The 17,925-nt window shown below is 38.2% G+C and overlaps 1 protein-coding gene across 1 annotated transcript in view; it reads right to left on the reverse strand.

Annotated features, from left to right (window-relative positions):
- Positions 1–17,925, reverse strand: part of HDAC9 (histone deacetylase 9) — a 275,406-nt gene that overhangs the window by 175,553 nt on the left and 81,928 nt on the right. Inside the window, exon 11 of the mRNA XM_031066816.1 lies at positions 10,940–11,209. Within this exon, the coding sequence (XP_030922676.1) occupies positions 10,940–11,209 (270 nt within the window). The remainder of the gene's footprint in view (positions 1–10,939; positions 11,210–17,925) is intronic.

Here is a 17,925-nt window from a genome sequence, read left to right on the forward strand (position 1 = left end):
TTTTGGTCATCTTCCACATTGATATCTTAGCATATCCCTGTCAGTGTTTTACAAGGGTTAGCAAGCTGTACATACTTAGTTCATGTATTAAAAAGGAATTTTTGATTCCGTTCTATTTTCTACAGCAGTATCAACTCACATTTCTTTGTTTTCATGGCCAGTTGTTAGAAAAGCTAACATGTTTATCCATGCCATAATATAGTCAGAAGAATTGTTAGTCAGTGTGATCATCTGTCATCCTTGAATTTACTTGTCACTACACTATTAAGATCAACTAGAATATTTGCTAATCTATTTCTGACTCATCTTTCAGTGGTTGATGATGCCAAATCAAATCTCTGCCATTTCTGCTGTGTAATGATTTTGTACAATAGGGAAAGGCCACAATTCACTTTGGAAGAGCTGCTACAAAGCTGCTAAACATTTAAATGCCCAGTCCTTGGGATTTTTAGGAGATAACATACAGAACACTTCCTATAAATGAGAGACTCTGAAGACTAAAAAAGGCTCTTAATATGAAGATTATTAAGAATTCAGAGAAAGCCACTGCAGCAAAAATATGTCCATTGAAAGTAAATTAAAAATGTAACTCACCCTTCCCTGATGAAACATATATTGGATAATTTCATAAGCATTTTAGATATTCCATCTTCCCTTTATCCTTCTCCTTTACCCAGAAAACTCAGAGATGAAACAATGATAACTTCAGTATTTCTGATTTCAGATCCACCACTGAGCTATGATATTAGGGTTATTAATTGAGTCTATTCCATTAAATCAAAATAAGAGCATCCAGCTGGAAAAAATAAATGTCAATTTATTTTTGAAAAGTAGTGTAAAAGATGATAAAATATTGATACTCTTGGTTCAATCTTTAGCAGTTATGGTATTTCTCAAGATATTAAAGTGTGATTCAAGATGTAGTCATAAAGGAGAATTAGAAACTGAGGCTTTTTTTCTTCTATTCCTTTGAATGCTTTCTTTAGTAACTAATCTCCATTGTTTGATCAGGAAAATTTGTGTTTAACAGTGAATCTCATTAAAGGAGACAACTATGGCAGGACAGCAAAGACTAACAACTCCTTTTGGTAGTAGCTGAGAGAGCATTTATTTTTAACCTTTCTTTAACTGTCTGAACTCTTCTCTTCCCTGAAAGGATCGTGCACTTTAACTTAAATTATTTAGCCTGAAGTTTCTATGAAGTGGGTTAAACCAATCAGCTAAAAGGCAAAGAAGTTAAACCCTTCTACCATGCTGCCTTCTGAGAACTAGGACAATGGAAAAAGGGCTTTGTAGCAGGTAGAAATCTGGAGCTTCTGGCTGAAGTAATGTCATCCTTCCCAGGAGAGGACAGAGTTGTTCTTTGAGGCAAGGAGGGCTCTCAAGCCCAACTACCAGATCTCTGTAAGATGTTTTACTGCTGCTGCTTCACATCCTCCATCTCCCATCAGCATTCCTCACCATGCCATCCCACAGCATTGCCTGAGAGAGGAGGACACCCTTGCATCTGCCCTCCTTGCTCCACAACTGGCCTTTGTCCTCCAGCCACTGCACCTTCCCGCCTGGAGCCAGCCCCACCAGGGCTTGGCTGAGCATGTGTGAAGCAATGGTAGCTAAAGGCTCACAGCCCTTCCCTTACACCTTCTGATTGTCAGAAATGGGAAAAATCTGGAGAACTTGCCAGAGTTCTGGGCTGGTACACTAGGGGATATCCGCATGGATAGGCATGGGAGGGAAAAGGGGCTGGAGAAACTTCTGGGTAGGAGTTAATCACTGAAAGGGAGAAACCCTGTGGTAGCTTTGGGTATAATTGTTCTTCTGATTTTGCAGCTCTGCCTTTCACCTTTTGGTGCTTTTCCAGCATTACCCCTTTTAGGGACACAAGCTTTATGCTGTGAGAAGCCTCCATCCCTGTGAACCACCTCAGCTGCTTCAGTGGCATAGAGGAGAAAAAGCCTGTAGAGAGAGCTTGGCAGCATGTCTTTGCTCTTATAATGCTATCCTGTACTTAGACCTATGAAATCCAGTCCAGTGGATTCTGCCAACATTAAAGAAACTCAGTTTTGCCCTTGGTGATGCCCCTGATGAACTACTCAGACCAAACAGCTTGGACAGTTTCATTTTTTCTGTTCTAGCTCTTATTCCTTGTTCCAAAGGACTGCTGTAAGCCTTGAGGACCTCCTCCAGCACAGCACTTCTCACAAGCTATGCAACACAGGGACTGAACACAGCACCAGCACTGGCTGCCAGTTGTTCACTGCTGATGGCAGAGCACTGTAGCAGAGATCTGTGGAGAAGGCAATGCCTGAGGAGTCTGGTTTCTAATAGAAGTCAAGTTGTGGGGCTGCTTTCAGCTTCTCTTTTTGCACAGAGTATCTCTGCTATGCAGTCAGCTGCATGGCTTAAAATCTCCTTGCTTTGTTAGGCCCAGATTCTTAGTTTAATGGATGAACTTTTTAACACAGAAGAGCAAAATACATATATACATATATATATATAGGGCCTTCTTGACATCAATTTTTGTTTCATTCACAGGATTCTGCAGGTTTAATGCAACTGATCTCAGTGGAATTGTGTCCCTGCTTTCCAAATTGCCAAATCCTTTTCCAGTTATAAAACCCTCACCAGAAAAGTCTTTTCAATACTTAGCATATGTATTATAGCAGAAGAAAGAAAAAAATAGGAAACGGCTAGAAAATAGGACTTCACGAAAAAGAAGTTGCTATGCATCAAACATTAAGTGCCCTGTCTTGTGATTTCCTTAAGTACCAGCTGAAGTAATCATGCAGTAGACACAGTAGAGCTGATCCTGGTAAAACAGCTTAGTAAAGATGTTGGTAAAGATTCTGATCCTGGTAAAGAGCTTCAAAACTTTTTCTTATCTAATGTACCTAACCCACTTTAAGTAGTTGTCTATTAGTTCATATTCAGCCTTTTGGGACGACACTAAATGTGCACAATCAGTAAGACAGAGAACCAAACACTCACTTCTATCACTGACCAGCTAGGTTTCACAGTATCCTTTCAAACTGACTTGTCCTTTCAATGATCCACTCACTTGTTGCCTCTAGGACTGGGTTCTGATGACCAAAATTCTGAAGGAAACTGTGTTGTGGAACTGTTTCTCAGTTGTGACCACCTGCATCTCACCTTTACAACAGCAGCTTCACAAATGCTGTGCTCCTGTAGGTCTGACATCCCACCAGGCTCAGCCCACTGCGTTCCATGCCAACTGATTTCACAGCCTGAAAGCATTTTGAAAGCCACTAAAAGAAGAACTTGAAAATTGATGGGCTTTGAGTCATTTTCTTTCATTAAAAGATGGAGGGAAAGGGCCAGAGAGGTGAAAGAAAGGATTACTTCTTTTACAGGAGGGTCCAAGCTACTTTAACAGTGACATATAATGCTATCTAACTTGAAATCAGTCAATGGACTTGAGAAAATGAGCAGCCTGCCTGGTTAGTGCATTATTCCACAACACAGGTAAGGAACAGTCCTCATGTTAATTCTCAGTCTTTTGCTGTGGGAACAGATCTTGCTCCTGTTCCTTTTTTATTGGGTCCTGAACTGCCTGTGTTTCTGTGTTCAGAGGCTGCCTGAGAAGCGATTGTTATGAAAAAAATTGCTCACACAGCACAAAGGGCAATGCTGTGCATATTTTAGCTGAATAATTAGCATCCTTAGTGAGACCCAATTACCTGCAGAAAGGGCCAAATCAGAACTATGGATGTAAGGTGTCCCTGGACTGAACCTGGGCTGATGGCACCTGTATTGAGCACTCCATTTTCACTTGTCAGAAATGGTAGGAGATTTAAAGCTCTCTGTATAAAGTCAGTAGCTTCAGAAAACTGAAATACATGCAGAAACTTATGGGAAACTATGACAAAAGACCTCTACAAATTTAGATAAATGGTGAAAGCCAAGAAGTTTTAGAAAGCAAGGAAGATGCCAAGAGATGTGCTATTGGATTTGGGTGCCCTTGATACCCTAAGACAAGGTGTCAAAATGGCTGAGAAATGAGGGAAACCAGTCCCTGTGTGCAGTCAAGTAGTCCCTGTGTCCCTGTGTGCAGTCAAGTAGTTGAGTGATGGAATTATGGTCTCTGATTTGTAGTAACTCTTTAGCTTCTATTTTCAGTAGAGCAAGATCCAGGAGAACAAACGTTAGAAGAAGCTGGTCTCAATAGGTGTCCCTCTGTGCACAGCAGGAGAGAACTTCCCAACAGTGTTTCTACCCTGTGCTCCTTCTGGGTCTGTTCAGTAACAAAGACCTGCTTTAAAAATATGCAGGCTGCCACCTAAAAACTATCACACTGCTCTTATTGATGGGAGCAAAAGGAAAAGACTAAGGAAGGAGTATGAGACCGAATCCTCCAAGCTGCTTTACAGAGAACCTAAGCAAAGCCTTCTCAAGCCCTTGACGTTGCTGCATTGCTGCAATCTCATAGCTGTAACTTTCACAAGCCCCTTTGCTGAGGAAATAGAGGCAGGAGGAACAGAAACACCTCCTTGGTCTACTGGGGATCCAAGGGTCACAGGGCAGAACATGAGAGGAGACAGATTATGCACTGCTTTCTGGATTAGAGCACCTATGTCTCCAAGGCATTTGGGCTGAGCTGCACTTCCAGGACATTTAACAACATAGTTTTATGACGATTTAGCCAGCAATATACTGAGGAGTGCATTAACTCACTCTCATATTTTAAAGGAAGGAGAAAAATGAAAACCTGTGTGTGTGCACGTACGAATGTCTAACAGTGAGAAAGACATTCCGAGGTCAAACAGAATTCTTTCCAAAATGAAGCACTTGGAGAAGCAACTTTCCAAGAACACATAATCCTCTTCAATGACAATATTAATGAAACTCTCTCCTGTAGGATACAGGAAATGATAAATTGCCCAAAGGTTTGAAATTAATATCATCTAACTGTCAAAATATGCAGTGATAATTACTGGGATATGGACTTGGAGGCTTTTGATTCACGCTAGTTATGTAGCCCTGATTAAGGAATTTTGCCTAGTGTTGCCCCAGTGGTCTCCTGACATTCTGCTTTCTCTGACAAATGGGAGAAATAAGAAAAGTATCAAGGTGCTATATCCTAGGTATTTGAAAAGGAAAAGAAGCATAAAATCTTGGATCTAAAAATAAAAATAAAGCAGTGTCAGCATTAGTCCATGAAGGTATCAACAAAATTAAATAATTTTAATACACTGTAATGGTACATATTCAGGCAGGCAATTCAGTTAATTAGTTTTATGATAAAATAAGTGTTATTGCCTTCTGTAACTGGAAGTTTACATTACTAGACAAAAAAAAATATTGGCAATTATTAAGGTTAACAGATTTGAGGCTTTCTTAAAAAAAAGGAATAATTTTCTCATCTAACTGGGGATGGAAAAGCATAGTTACTTGAGAAAGAATAATTACTTGTAATTATTCGCATTATTATGCACTTTCACATAGAATTAGCATACAAAAAAGAATTATGCTTCTTGTAACACAGTTTTTAAAGACCACAGTAAGAAACTTGATAGAAATGAACAGGCCCTTAAGAATAAGGTTGAGAACAAGCAGGCTGCATGTAGAGAAATGAAAAATTTTCACAAAATAAATCCAGCTACACAGCACTCCACCTCCTTGCTCCATCTACACTATGTATGATCTTAGAAATCACAGAGCCAGCTTGTGTTGTGTAGGAGTTATGCTGGGACTGTGCACTCACAGACTTGAGGAAGGGCAGGAAGGTGCAAGGTTAGTCTCTCCTACTGGCTGCAAAGTTAAAGGAAACAGCTAAGGCAGCCTACAAAAAAAAGAGATGAATTGAGGTAAGACTGCAGTGGCAATCTAATTTAGGAGGGAGGAGAGGGGAGGGCAGGTTTATTTATAAGTCTGACATTGTTCAAAACTTACATCTCCATTTATCCTGCCCTTCCCAGCACTTCTCAAGGGCAAAAATGCCGTAACCATCCTGGAAGGATCAAGTGTACATAGGGATGCTTTTAACATCATACCCTCCAAACCATCTCCCTCGTATTTCAAGGCTATGTACCATTAACAATCAACACAGTTACTTCAAGACAGCTATGGAAAATAAAGTTAAACAAATGCAGCAAAGACTCCATGACCACACTCAAAACATCTTATTCAGTTAATTAAGGCAGTGGATCACCTACAAGTAAGTATCTGGTCTGTCAAAACAACTCGAGTGACTAAGGCGCCCATTATCACAGCAAATCACATTCTTGAATGATTTCAAGTTACTAAGGGGACTCCTTTCGACCCTCAGCTGCTGCCTAAGTAATCCTTGGGTGGCTGAAACAGATGTGTGTGCCCACAGGTAGCCAGGGAAGTTGTCCTGTACAGGCTAGATGAGCTATGGGGCCACAATCAAAACAAGCAGGAGTGTGACACTCAAGCTCAGCAAATGGGGACCAGAAACAGGGACATGCCTTAAGGATGCACCTTCCCAATCCAGTGTGTGTGTGTGTGTGTGTGAGTGTGTGTGTGTGAGTGAGAGCACAGCTGAGGAACCCAGATTTTCCGCTGGCTAGGCAGTTTCAGCTAATCCTATTTTTTACCTTTAAATCTCAATCTAAATTAACCTGAATTAGAGGAGAGAAAAAAAAAAAAGCAAATGCAAAGCAAAAAGCTTGTCAGATAGGGCAGTAAAATTCCACAAAAATAACTTGTATTATTCCTCTAGCCCAGAGAAGATAATTTTATCCAGGATGCTCTTCTTCTGTGTGCTAACTAGTAATTCAGCAGATGGTGTTCTAAACTATATTCTTCCACTGAGAAATGAGGTACAGAAGCTCCATTGCCACCCAGATGATGGGAACTGCATAAGGAAATCAGAAACTAAACAAATAAATGAAAATCAAACAAACATTTCTTAAGTGGATAAGGAGGACATGCTGCTAGTAGGACAGAATACAATAAGAAAATTAACTTGGCTTAGCTAATTTTGGCTGCAAATTGCAAAGTGTTCATAAAGGGGAGAAATAAGTAAACAATTTTAGATTGGTGCTTGGGACTAATGATAACAGATTTTTACCTCAGAATTCCAGTGAAGATAAAAACAGGGTATAGTTGGCTTAAGTAACATGGAGTAAGTCTTAGTGATCTTGATGATAATGAAGATGGAATGAAGATAGTGTACAAATGAGTGGTGGTAGCGTCTGAAGTGCTCGTGCTTTGCTGAGGCATTCAGCTTTTAATCCTATTTTGTTAATAGCAGAAGATGACAAAAAGGCTAAAGTTACAGTATCTATAGTCCAGTAATGTGTGTCTGAGTATATAAATATTATGATGGATTTTCCTTAATTTATTAGCAATTACTTCTAAATTGTCACCTATCAGCTATACTGGCATCATTTTTTGGACAATGGGACAGAATAAACACGTACAGTTAAAAAAAAAAAAAGAGATGCACATCATTCTGGGAAGAAAATAAGATATGTGAATTGTATTTTTGTTATTATTTTCTTCATTAAGGATGCCTTGATGCATAGTAAATAATTCAGCAAAAAATCTAGGTGCAGTCTCCAACACAGGAATGTTGTAAATTAAAAAAATTTATAGCTGGTCTTCTAATTCTAATGCAGGTATTTAAACAAAAGGGCACTAAATAAAATCCCTGTTATGAAAGCATGATTTACTTAAAGACATATGATTCTAAATACACTATAAACAATAAGGCAAGAAGTACAACGTTACACTGTTAATGCTTATTTTAAGATTTCCTCAGCTAAAACTTGATATTTTATCTATTTTTGGGGGTTGTATTACTGATGAAACATTACACTGCGGCTATAGCAGTGAAAATAATTGAATTTGATTTACAGAACTATTTGTTCTTACACACTTATGTTGTTGAAACATAGATTTTATTTTAGTTAAAATTATGCCAGAATGAAAGCTGCGTAGAGCATTTGGAAATGAAATGAACAGTTATAAGAACTACAATGCAACAGTTTTCTAAACTCTTTTGGTAGTAATAATTCATATACTGTAACAACAGGGATTGTTATGCAGTATGACCTCTCTCTCTGCAAAGCCTAAGCAAAGTTCAGGAAATGTCACAAAGTTATGTAGTATCTTCATGGAAGCTCTCTACATTGGGACTTCACTGTCTCATGCAGTTGCTTTAAAGTCTGCCAAGTTCATGGATTCCCCCTGTCCCAGCTTATTTACAGGTGGACTTTAGTTTTGCAAAGGTCTTGATGAACACCGAAGTGGTCAGTACAAGAACATTTTCGATAAGGGGTCCAGGCAGGTTTTAGAAATGTCATGTAAATTATTACAGCTCATCTGAATTTTGGATAATTAGAAGCTGAGAAACTGGGATCCACTTTTACCTTTCCTATATGGTATGATCACATGTTCGAGACAGATGCCGTGATGGGAAAATGAGCATGCATCAATACTATTCCACATTCACTGAAACTTATAATGGCTGATGTAGAATAAAACAAGAGACCAAAAAGAAAGACTTTGTGTAATTATTGTAAGAATAGTGTAATAAAAAACCTTGCTCCTGAAAGTTTAAATTGTTTTGACAATGCATAGCAAATGTATTTGATTGTACAAAGCAAAAACACCACTAAGTTACCAAATTTACACAAAGTCAAATATCTGGAAGGGGATCTTTTAAAAAAAAACTTTATTTGAGAAAGGAAAAGACTTATATCAGAAGGCAAAAAAAGGGAACATACAAACAGAATATATTTACAACACAAAACGAGATCACCTCTAAGGGTGTGAATTATAATAAATACAGTAGATTTAAAATGTAAGAGACAATAATCAATTAGAAATGTGGTTGTTTAAACCCAGTTTTCCTTTTCACTGGTTCCAGGTAGTTTCTCTTATTTTAATTTTATCCAAATTTGAAAGATTCTGAAATTAAAGTACACTAATGTATTGGGGTTTCTCACCTGAATGATGTTATAAAAATATCTTTTGTCTTCTGTGAATACACGTCTTTCAGGTGATATTGTAGAAAACTCTTCTCCATTGCAAATTTCTCCCCAAATGTATTTTAAAAGATGCACTATCCCTTTTTGATGAAGCTGAAGTCAGATTTCAAAGAAAATTAAGAATATACAGAATGGGAAACACATATAATTTCACTTTTATGGTCTTCACTTTTTGAATGTAAATGTAATTTTTTTATCCAGGATGGAGAAAGATTTGTCTTCAAACATGAAGCCCATATAAAAATCACCTGTGTTTTTCTCAATTAAATATTTTTATATCTATTGATGACTTTTATGTTAAGAGCAACTATTTAGAAGTTTGTTTGGAGATCTTCTAGGAAAAAGGATAATGTATCTTTAGAAGTTGCAACATTTTAGAAGAGACTGAATAGTATTAGAACATAATGTAAACAACACATGCTAGTAACATATTTTAGAGCAATTTCTACATTTGGCAAAACAACTATCTCTTTTGAAACTGGATACTGCACCTTAAAATACCTCAGCTTTAGAAATATAAATATTTTTAATAGAAAAAAAACCTGACAAGGAGTCCAGGTCAGTTTGGGATTATCCATATTAAAGGGGATCTTAATACAATGAATCTTTAACTAGCTTAACAAAAGTAAACCTATAAAACAAGGTAAACATATCAAAAGGGAATATGAAGGAAATGTTTCACTGGAAAGCTTCCTTAACAATTTCCCTACTCGCTTTGTTATTTTCTTTGACAATAAATCAATTCATAGAGTGCCTTTAAAAACAGAGGGAGCGCTGCCCCGTCCCCCCTGCCCCGCATTCCTCAGCACATGAATCACTTGGGCTTCCTGTTTCCATAAGGCATTTCCTGCCCACCCCTCCCAAAATCACTTTTCTGCAGGAGAACAGCAGGGACCTGACAAAGTATCGACTTAAATAAACAGGGCCTTGCACTGCACCCAGCCCTGCTCTGCTGACTCTGAGGGATGGACCGGGATGCAGCTCGCGGGCTGCACACACAACTGCGCCTTTCAACTCTGCCTGAAGCTCCCAGACAAGCTGAACCTGCCTTTTGTCAAGGTGGCATTTTATGCACAGTTGTTATTTTAGGATTTGTCCATGAGACTCCGTTGTAAAGGTTATGAGATATTGTACAATTAGTATTCTTTTTAAAAAAACAAACAAGTGATTGGATATCAGATGATAAGGATAACGTTTCTGTGCTTGCCGTGCAATGTCCTAATAACTGACTGGAACCACCTAATGCTGCATTTTGCTTCTCACCAGTACTTGCCTCTGCTGCATTTAAGGAAGCCTCTGTGGACATTATCATCAAATAAGACAGAATGAAAAATTAACCAAGCAGTGCAAAAAAGAAAACAATGCAATTTTAAAACAGTGCCTTGCCTTGCCTCTTTATATCCACCTTGTACTTTTCTCTAAATTAACTTTATACACCAGACTGAGACCACCAAGATAGCAGTCAGTACCTGTCTACTGGGGAAAAAGAATACCCTAACATTAACAGTGTTCAAGACTATAGTATGATACAATATATACAGACAGCTGAAAGCAGAAGTCAGAGGATTCAAAACCAGAAGAATGTTTCATCAATCAGGTCTGGAAACTAATTCCATCGATTGCTGATCTCAACAGGCTAGGTGATACGAGTTCTCTTTCACTAGGACTAAGCGATGTAATTCTGGGCTAATACAATGTCTATCAGCTATTACTCAAAGATTTATGTAGCATAATTGATTGCAACAGATATTTTCTCAATTAGTGGCCATAAGAATGAGCTTCACTATGTTTCCAAGTGTACATACAACACTTCTGCATTTGTTAAATTCTTCGAGCAGTAAATCAGGATTTGCTAGCTCAGTGAATTAAAACACAATTGCTTATCAAAGCCTAGAAAATGCATGTGCTGTTCAGATAATAACCTTAATTACAAATCCTGGAGCTAAATCTTTGCCTATTACCTGTTGCATAAAAGCAGCTTGCTCCCCAGATTCCATTTGCTGGGTTTGAACATCCTCATCACTGTCCAGTGGCTCCTCTTTGACTTTCACAGCCCCCACCTGCTGTCCTATTCTGTCATCCACACCAGCACTGCTGCTCTCAGCCCTAACGCTGGCACTGCTGGCGGGAGCTCGCTCTTCCTGCATTGAGTGATCTCCATGAAGCTCTTCTTCAGCTTCCTCCAGGTGACTGCCAGGCTGCTTAAGCTGCTCAATGGACTTAGAGAGCATCTGGAAAGAGAAGAGGGGAACAAGCACTGACTCTTTTCACTGACGCCAAACATGAAGAAGTACTAGATCTGCACAGATGAAATTAAAGTGTCCACAGCAAACCCATGTAGCCATGCACTATCAAAACACTGGTGTATCCGGAAAAAAGAACAAAAGTCCCTAAGCAAAAGGCCATTTTTTATTCTGCAGCAGAAAATACCATGTTTATAGATAATGAAAAACATGACACATCTGTTACACTGCTACAGCTGGTAAACTAGAGAAATTAGTCTTTCTTCAAACACGAATGCAGAAATACCATCTTACAGTTAATTACCCACAACACAAAAAAATAAAGGAATACTAAGATATAAGCAAACTAGTAATCTGGTTAATATTTTGTTATAGGCAAATTAGAGAATTTTCACACAAACATCTCTATCAATTAAAGTGTGAAGGCACTGAAAGCCAACAAAGGAGAAGCGGCAAAGAGCTGGTGTGAGTCCCCTATTCTTTGGCACAAGGATACTACGAGCACATCTGTCCATGAGTGGAAGGACTACAGCCTTTGTGGTGCACTGCACAGGTATCCCAGTCCCAGCAATGATGATATAACACAGCTCCCAAGGCAACACCAGCTCCAGCCCATTAACTGCTATTTTAAAGCTCCACGGAAGTGCCGGATGCCTGAGTGCTGCAATCATGTGCAGTTTGTGTTTTGCTGTTTAAGATGAAGCCAATGCATTCCAAAATTCTCCACATGCAGTCCAAAAACCTAAACTGAAAAAAATCCCCACTTTGTTGAAAGAGCCAGATATCAGACATGTGAGTAAGAAGTTGCAGGGTTCAGTGAGTAATTATAATTTTTTCAACGGGCCCACTTGATTTCAAGTAAATACTGTTTTGTATCATCTAAATCAAATATCTTGAGAGGGAAAAAACACCTTTTACCTTTACTCCTACATACTTTCCTCTTCCCATCTGTCTCCACCCAACCATCAGTCATGTCTTTCAGACTGAGTTTTAGCTAGTATTATATACTCAATTACTGAGTATATTAATGGCTGCAGGATGTCTGGTTTTGTCACAAACCATGGACCATACAGTTTCATTCAGCTTGCTAGTGCATATAGAAAAATGCCAGTTTGTCATGTAAACTGTGTTCAAGAAGCTGCAGCTAGATTTAGGAAATCCAATGAAGTCAACAAGGAGAGTTGAAAGATCAATTTATACAGTTCTGATTGATGCTCTGATGCATATGCCTCACATCAGTGGAGAAACAAATTCCTCAGAGGATGCCTGTCTGGCTATTGTCACAGCAAACCTTCATTTTTGAGGTGTAATGGGAGTTTAATGGGTTACTAAAAATAAACAAATAAAAAATCCCTCTTCATTACTGGAGTAACTGGCAAATCACAATGTGAGTACCCTGCATGCTGCAGGTGGCATGCCCTTACTGCTTCAACTGATGTGGGGAGTCTCCTTTCATTACGCAGCATCTGAAAAATTTCTCAGATCAAACCTATAAATCTTTTCCAGTTGTTTCTCAGGGGATGACACTGACCAAGAAGGTACCAAATCTAGCTGCCTGTAATCAGCTCAGGTACCCTCCTTTCACTTATTATTATTATTACTATTATTATCATTGTTATGATTGTTAATTAGTTGACCATTTGTGGGGAGCCTTTCCTACTCCTCAAGCAGGAAGAGAAACGCAGGTAAGGCTGCATGGCTGGCTGCAAGTGAGCAAATACAAGCTGAAACATCTGTGTGACAGATAATCATATAAACTACAGGAATCACTGAGGCTGATCCATCTGTAAACCATTCCCTGTGCCAGTTACTTGACACCAGGTGGGTTTTTCTGCAGGGGAAGCCAAGAGAAAATGAATGCATGCCCACAGCAAAGTTAAGACACATATTTGGCTCATTACTGCTCTTCTTTCTTTTATACTTTTTCACTTTTATGTCAGGCTCTTTCTTCTTTACACTGCTGTATGGGTACAGATCTACTGCTGAGCTTTCTGAGGCAGCACATGATGGACTGCAGTACAGAATCTATATATGGATCACCTTCAGACCCTTCTTGCATGTAATCAGTGAAGAGAACAAGCACACCTAAGGGGGTTGCAGAGACTTAGAGTGGATTTTGTGTGCATTTCAGTTTGCTGTGTTCCCATTTTGGACTCTTCTCCCATGCTATGGAATTCAGCAGGTGATTTGCTCCAGATTCCAGCAACAGGAGGAGATAAGCAAATTAATTTTTCTAAAACTCTGTGAAATTAAAGTCTTTATATATTTACTCAATAGAGTTTAAAAAGTGCATTTATATTACCTTCTTTACTACAAAATTTTATTAAAAACATCCTCTCCACTGTGATTTTAACTAAGCCTCAGGCAAGGGGCTATGAGGCATTACGGTCACGTCTTTTCATATGATGGAGCATGATCAAATTGCATGGATGGAATGGGGGGGACATGACCCAAAACCTGAAAATCCCTTCTACTGCTCAGACTGCTAAGCCACAGCTGACTGCTTTCTCTGTATCACCATGATGCTTCCACGTTTGTTGAAGTTTTATTTAAAGACAGCTTGGCCCCATCCTATTCCAGTAATTATACTAGTAACATTACTGGACACTTCTAAGTCAGAAACATCTCACTTTAAATTATATCTCCTAGTGATACCACTGTATCTGGAAATATATGAAGATAGCAGTTTAGAGCCAGTACTTCTATCTTCTCTATCTAAAAATGGGTTACACAGCAGAAAATGTTCTGAATGAAATGCTGCTCAGGTCCTTTCATTGCACAGCTGGATACTTCTGCTCACACTCAATGTTTAAACCTTTCACTTTAAACCCCCATTTACCCTTTTTTTTCTGACTTATCTGTAGCTACATGAAGATATTTCTCCTAATCTTAATGCATCTCTTTTTATTTTGAAAAAGTAATTGCTTAATCTGAGTTTTAGTGGGATTATATTTAAAAATAATAATAAAACCATAGTTTATTTCCCTAATAAATTAAGGGTTGCACATGTTGGTTATATTTTACCAGTATACTTTACTGCTATCAACTATTCCATTTTAAATGGTCACTAAAAAAATGTCTTCATGCTAATACAGTCTATATATTTTTTGCTTTTATCTTCAGGAAATTAAGCTATAAAGGATATGCATGAATCAAAGTAAATAGTATCAGCAGGAGAGGAAGTATGGACAGATATCAACTCCATTCTATAACTGCAAGAGTCCAATCAAAGTAAAAGATACCAAACTTATCCTAACCTGTTTGGTTGTACAGAACAATGGAAAACTAAATAATCTGGACACTGCAATAGACCATTTTATAGGTCCTTCAGCTGCAGATCCTGTAATTTTCTCCTTTGAAATTATATGCATTTGTAAAATACAGTGTTTTAAATAAGATGCCTTTTCAAAGAGACAAAATCACGAAGTCCTGCAGCAGCCAACCAACACATTTCCATCCTTGATTAATTGTTCTTTTTAAAATCATGACAGTCATTTCTAAGAGCTCATGTATATTGTTACAGAACACTTTTTCCCCTTCTCCCCTATGGCAGTCAGATCACCAGCTATGTGTGTTGTATGCACATTGTTAGCTGTGCTGAAAACAACTTGGCACCTGCTTCCTGCTGTCCCAGTTACTCATGTAGGACCAATATTTCTAAGGGATGAATTTATCTTTCAAAATCATTCTTCTGCATTATGGCTTAGACATTAGCTCTCAATAAAGGGGAAAATGCTCTGGGCATTGTCCAGTTCCAAACAGACAACAGTTCCTTTTAGTTTTTTCCCAAATAATCCCCTGCTACTACCCATACTTGAAAGATTATTTGTCACCTACAGGAGATGCTAGTCAGATTTGCAAGCTGCAAAGCCAAAGCCTCAGTGTAATATGTTTAATGAAGCTAGATTGATTAAGTACTACTGAACCTGGTCTTCCACCTTCCATTAAACATCATTCAGAGAAATGAATGATTAATCTGGGGTTAACTGTATCTTTTCAGTTTTCCCACTGGCAATAAATAATACTGCTATTTTTCCATCAACATAAATGTCTGTATTATTTTAAATTTTTTATTAAGAGATATTGGTAAACTGAGAACACCATCTATTACTAATGAATATTCACTTCCTATATATTTTTTTACCTCACAGGCTTTCCTGGTCACCAATTCCCTATTCAGGATCCTTTAAACCAACTGACATCCTAGAATGAAAACTGAAATTCAGGTGTTTCTTATATAAACCTTAACATTATCCATACACCTCCCATACTTTAGAGCACATACCAACTATCCCATTATTCTACCCTTTACTTCTCCAATACAGAGAAATGGAAACAATGGAAAACAAATTGCCAAAATGCTATGAATACACAACTTAAGAACACAAATAGGGTTCCTGTATTGATCAAATAAAATCTTGGCCCCAGTGAAGACTTAAGCTTCAGTAGAGGCAGGCCTTATTCATCATACGTGGCAAAAATAACTTCTAAAGACAGATGGCTTTGTTCGTGTACTCTTCACATTATGATTTCTGAAATTTTCTTGAGCACAGGCTTCTGCTAGGGCTTTGCATTTAGATTAGTTAAATCAAAATCCTCATTTTTTTCTCTAACTGGCTGGGTCAAAGCTTTGTAGGTACAGATATACACAATAATATCAAGATTTTATTTTTTTCTTTTTTGTAGTAGTGGTCTTTTGGTATCCAATTGCATTAGTTTTAACTGGGGGTTTTGGGCTTTGGTCTCCATTTATTGAGCAGAATGAAGATCTGCAATGGTGATCAAAGGACATTATGAGGAAATAAGCTGTCATTTGGACAGAAGTATATTAAAGCTGACAATGGCAAAGCTGGTCTTCCCTAAGACAAGCTGAGTTCAGGTTACTTCACATTCATTATTAATTCTGGGACAAGGGTTTTACCTACTTTTGGAAGAGATGTCAACATTTGCAGAATGTTTTCAGAAGGTCAGTGTACTAGATCCCACAGGTATAAATGTCAGACTTCAGTGGATATACCATTTCCCACATCAAAAGCCAGGCATCTGACAGCTGACCAGAAATAATCCATAGGGGATCTCCTCTTTTCTAGTAAGGACAGAGGCACACCTTTTGGCAATGATTTGTTTCTTTTCAGAATGTAAATGATCCAGGGGAATCCTTTACCTCTGACCTATGTTAGATTTTGCTTGTTATCACCCTCACAGCAGCACTGGCTTGGTGCTGAAGTGCATTTTTTCCTCACAAAAAAAACCAGGTTTGGTTTTCTTTTTAATACAAGAGAAATGAAAGAACAATGGGGTGAGGAAAAGGTGGTTCTCTTCCTCTTTTTGTTGTTGCATATATAAGTCAGCCAAAGAGATCAGTCCAAAACCAGTTATCAGGGAGTGCTGACACATGCCCTGGCATCTTAGCTCAGGGCAAATGCTCAAATTGTGGGTTCAGTTGAATACTGAAAACTTAAGTACTTGAAGACCTAAACATAAGAAATAAAATCTTAAGGGAAATAGAAAACAAAAAAGAAGACATTAATTTGCTCCAAGATCTTGGTCAACTAGCATTTCACAGTCTTAACAGTTTAAAGTGGTTCTAGTCTTTTATTACCAAAACTTTTAGGGTCCTTGGGTAGTCCTTATTAAATGAAATCTATGTATTTTCCATGACTGAAAAGGCAGGACTTATACCTCTGTGTAGATTTCACTATGCAGCCCATGAAGAGAAAAGGACAGAAGAACAGAAAAAAACAAGCTCACGTGTTCACTTGACATATGCCCAAACTTATCCTAAGAAATAAAATATTTAGTTGCTTTCCTATCTGGTCTGGAATATCTACTGTTTAAAGTTTCAAATAAGTATAACTCTGCTTTGCAGAGTTTGATTGTAAAGCAGCGCAAATTATGTAATGAAAAAATAACTTCAACTGTGAACAGAGGCAAGTTTTAAGACTGAACAAAGTATATTCTACCACTCTAGCAGAGCTCAAAAACCTTATGTAGTCACAGGAGTTCAATCTGAACTTTTAGCTAAAAGGTTAAAGAAGACACCTTTAAATTCACTGTTTAAAAGCTACTTCATGATTTGATCTTTTTTTTTCTCTCTCTTGTCCACTGGGTACCCTTAAATTCCAGTTTATAAAAATCAGGTTCTGCAAGTACATAAGGAAGCCCCCTGGCTTCTGTGCCCTTGTGGAGAACAGACACATGGTTACAGCACCGACATTTTTCAGTACTATTCTTCAAAATGGTTCTTCTGAGCATGGAGAAGAATCTAGATGCTGCAAACTTTAAAGTCTGATAAAACACGTGCATCCTCAGAAAACCCACTGCTTCTCTGGCTACAACATGATCTCATTCCTCCTCAGGCATTTGCTGCTCTGAGGAGTTACTGTGCTCCTGAAGAAGCCTGGTTGCTCTGGGAGTAGGAATAAAGGAGACCAAGAAGCTCTTGGGGCAAAAGTAGGTTATGGAGGTTCAAGGCAGAGAGAGGCCCTAGGATAGGATCACTCTCTGCATTTGTATATGGATTATACTGTACAGAATAACAGCCAGATTCACCAGTTTTGTCTCCATCACAAAGACCCACATGAGAATAAAGGCATATTTCAAGTATGAGAGGGAATTATCCTCATTAGCGTGTATTTTCACTGTAGTTCAACTGAGAAGAAAAATTACTGAAACAAGCATTATCATGAACCAACTCCAATCTT

The sequence above is a fragment of the Geospiza fortis genome, unplaced genomic scaffold (assembly GCF_000277835.1).
Source record: "Geospiza fortis unplaced genomic scaffold, GeoFor_1.0 scaffold138, whole genome shotgun sequence".
In the NCBI taxonomy this organism is placed as follows: domain Eukaryota; kingdom Metazoa; phylum Chordata; class Aves; order Passeriformes; family Thraupidae; genus Geospiza; species Geospiza fortis.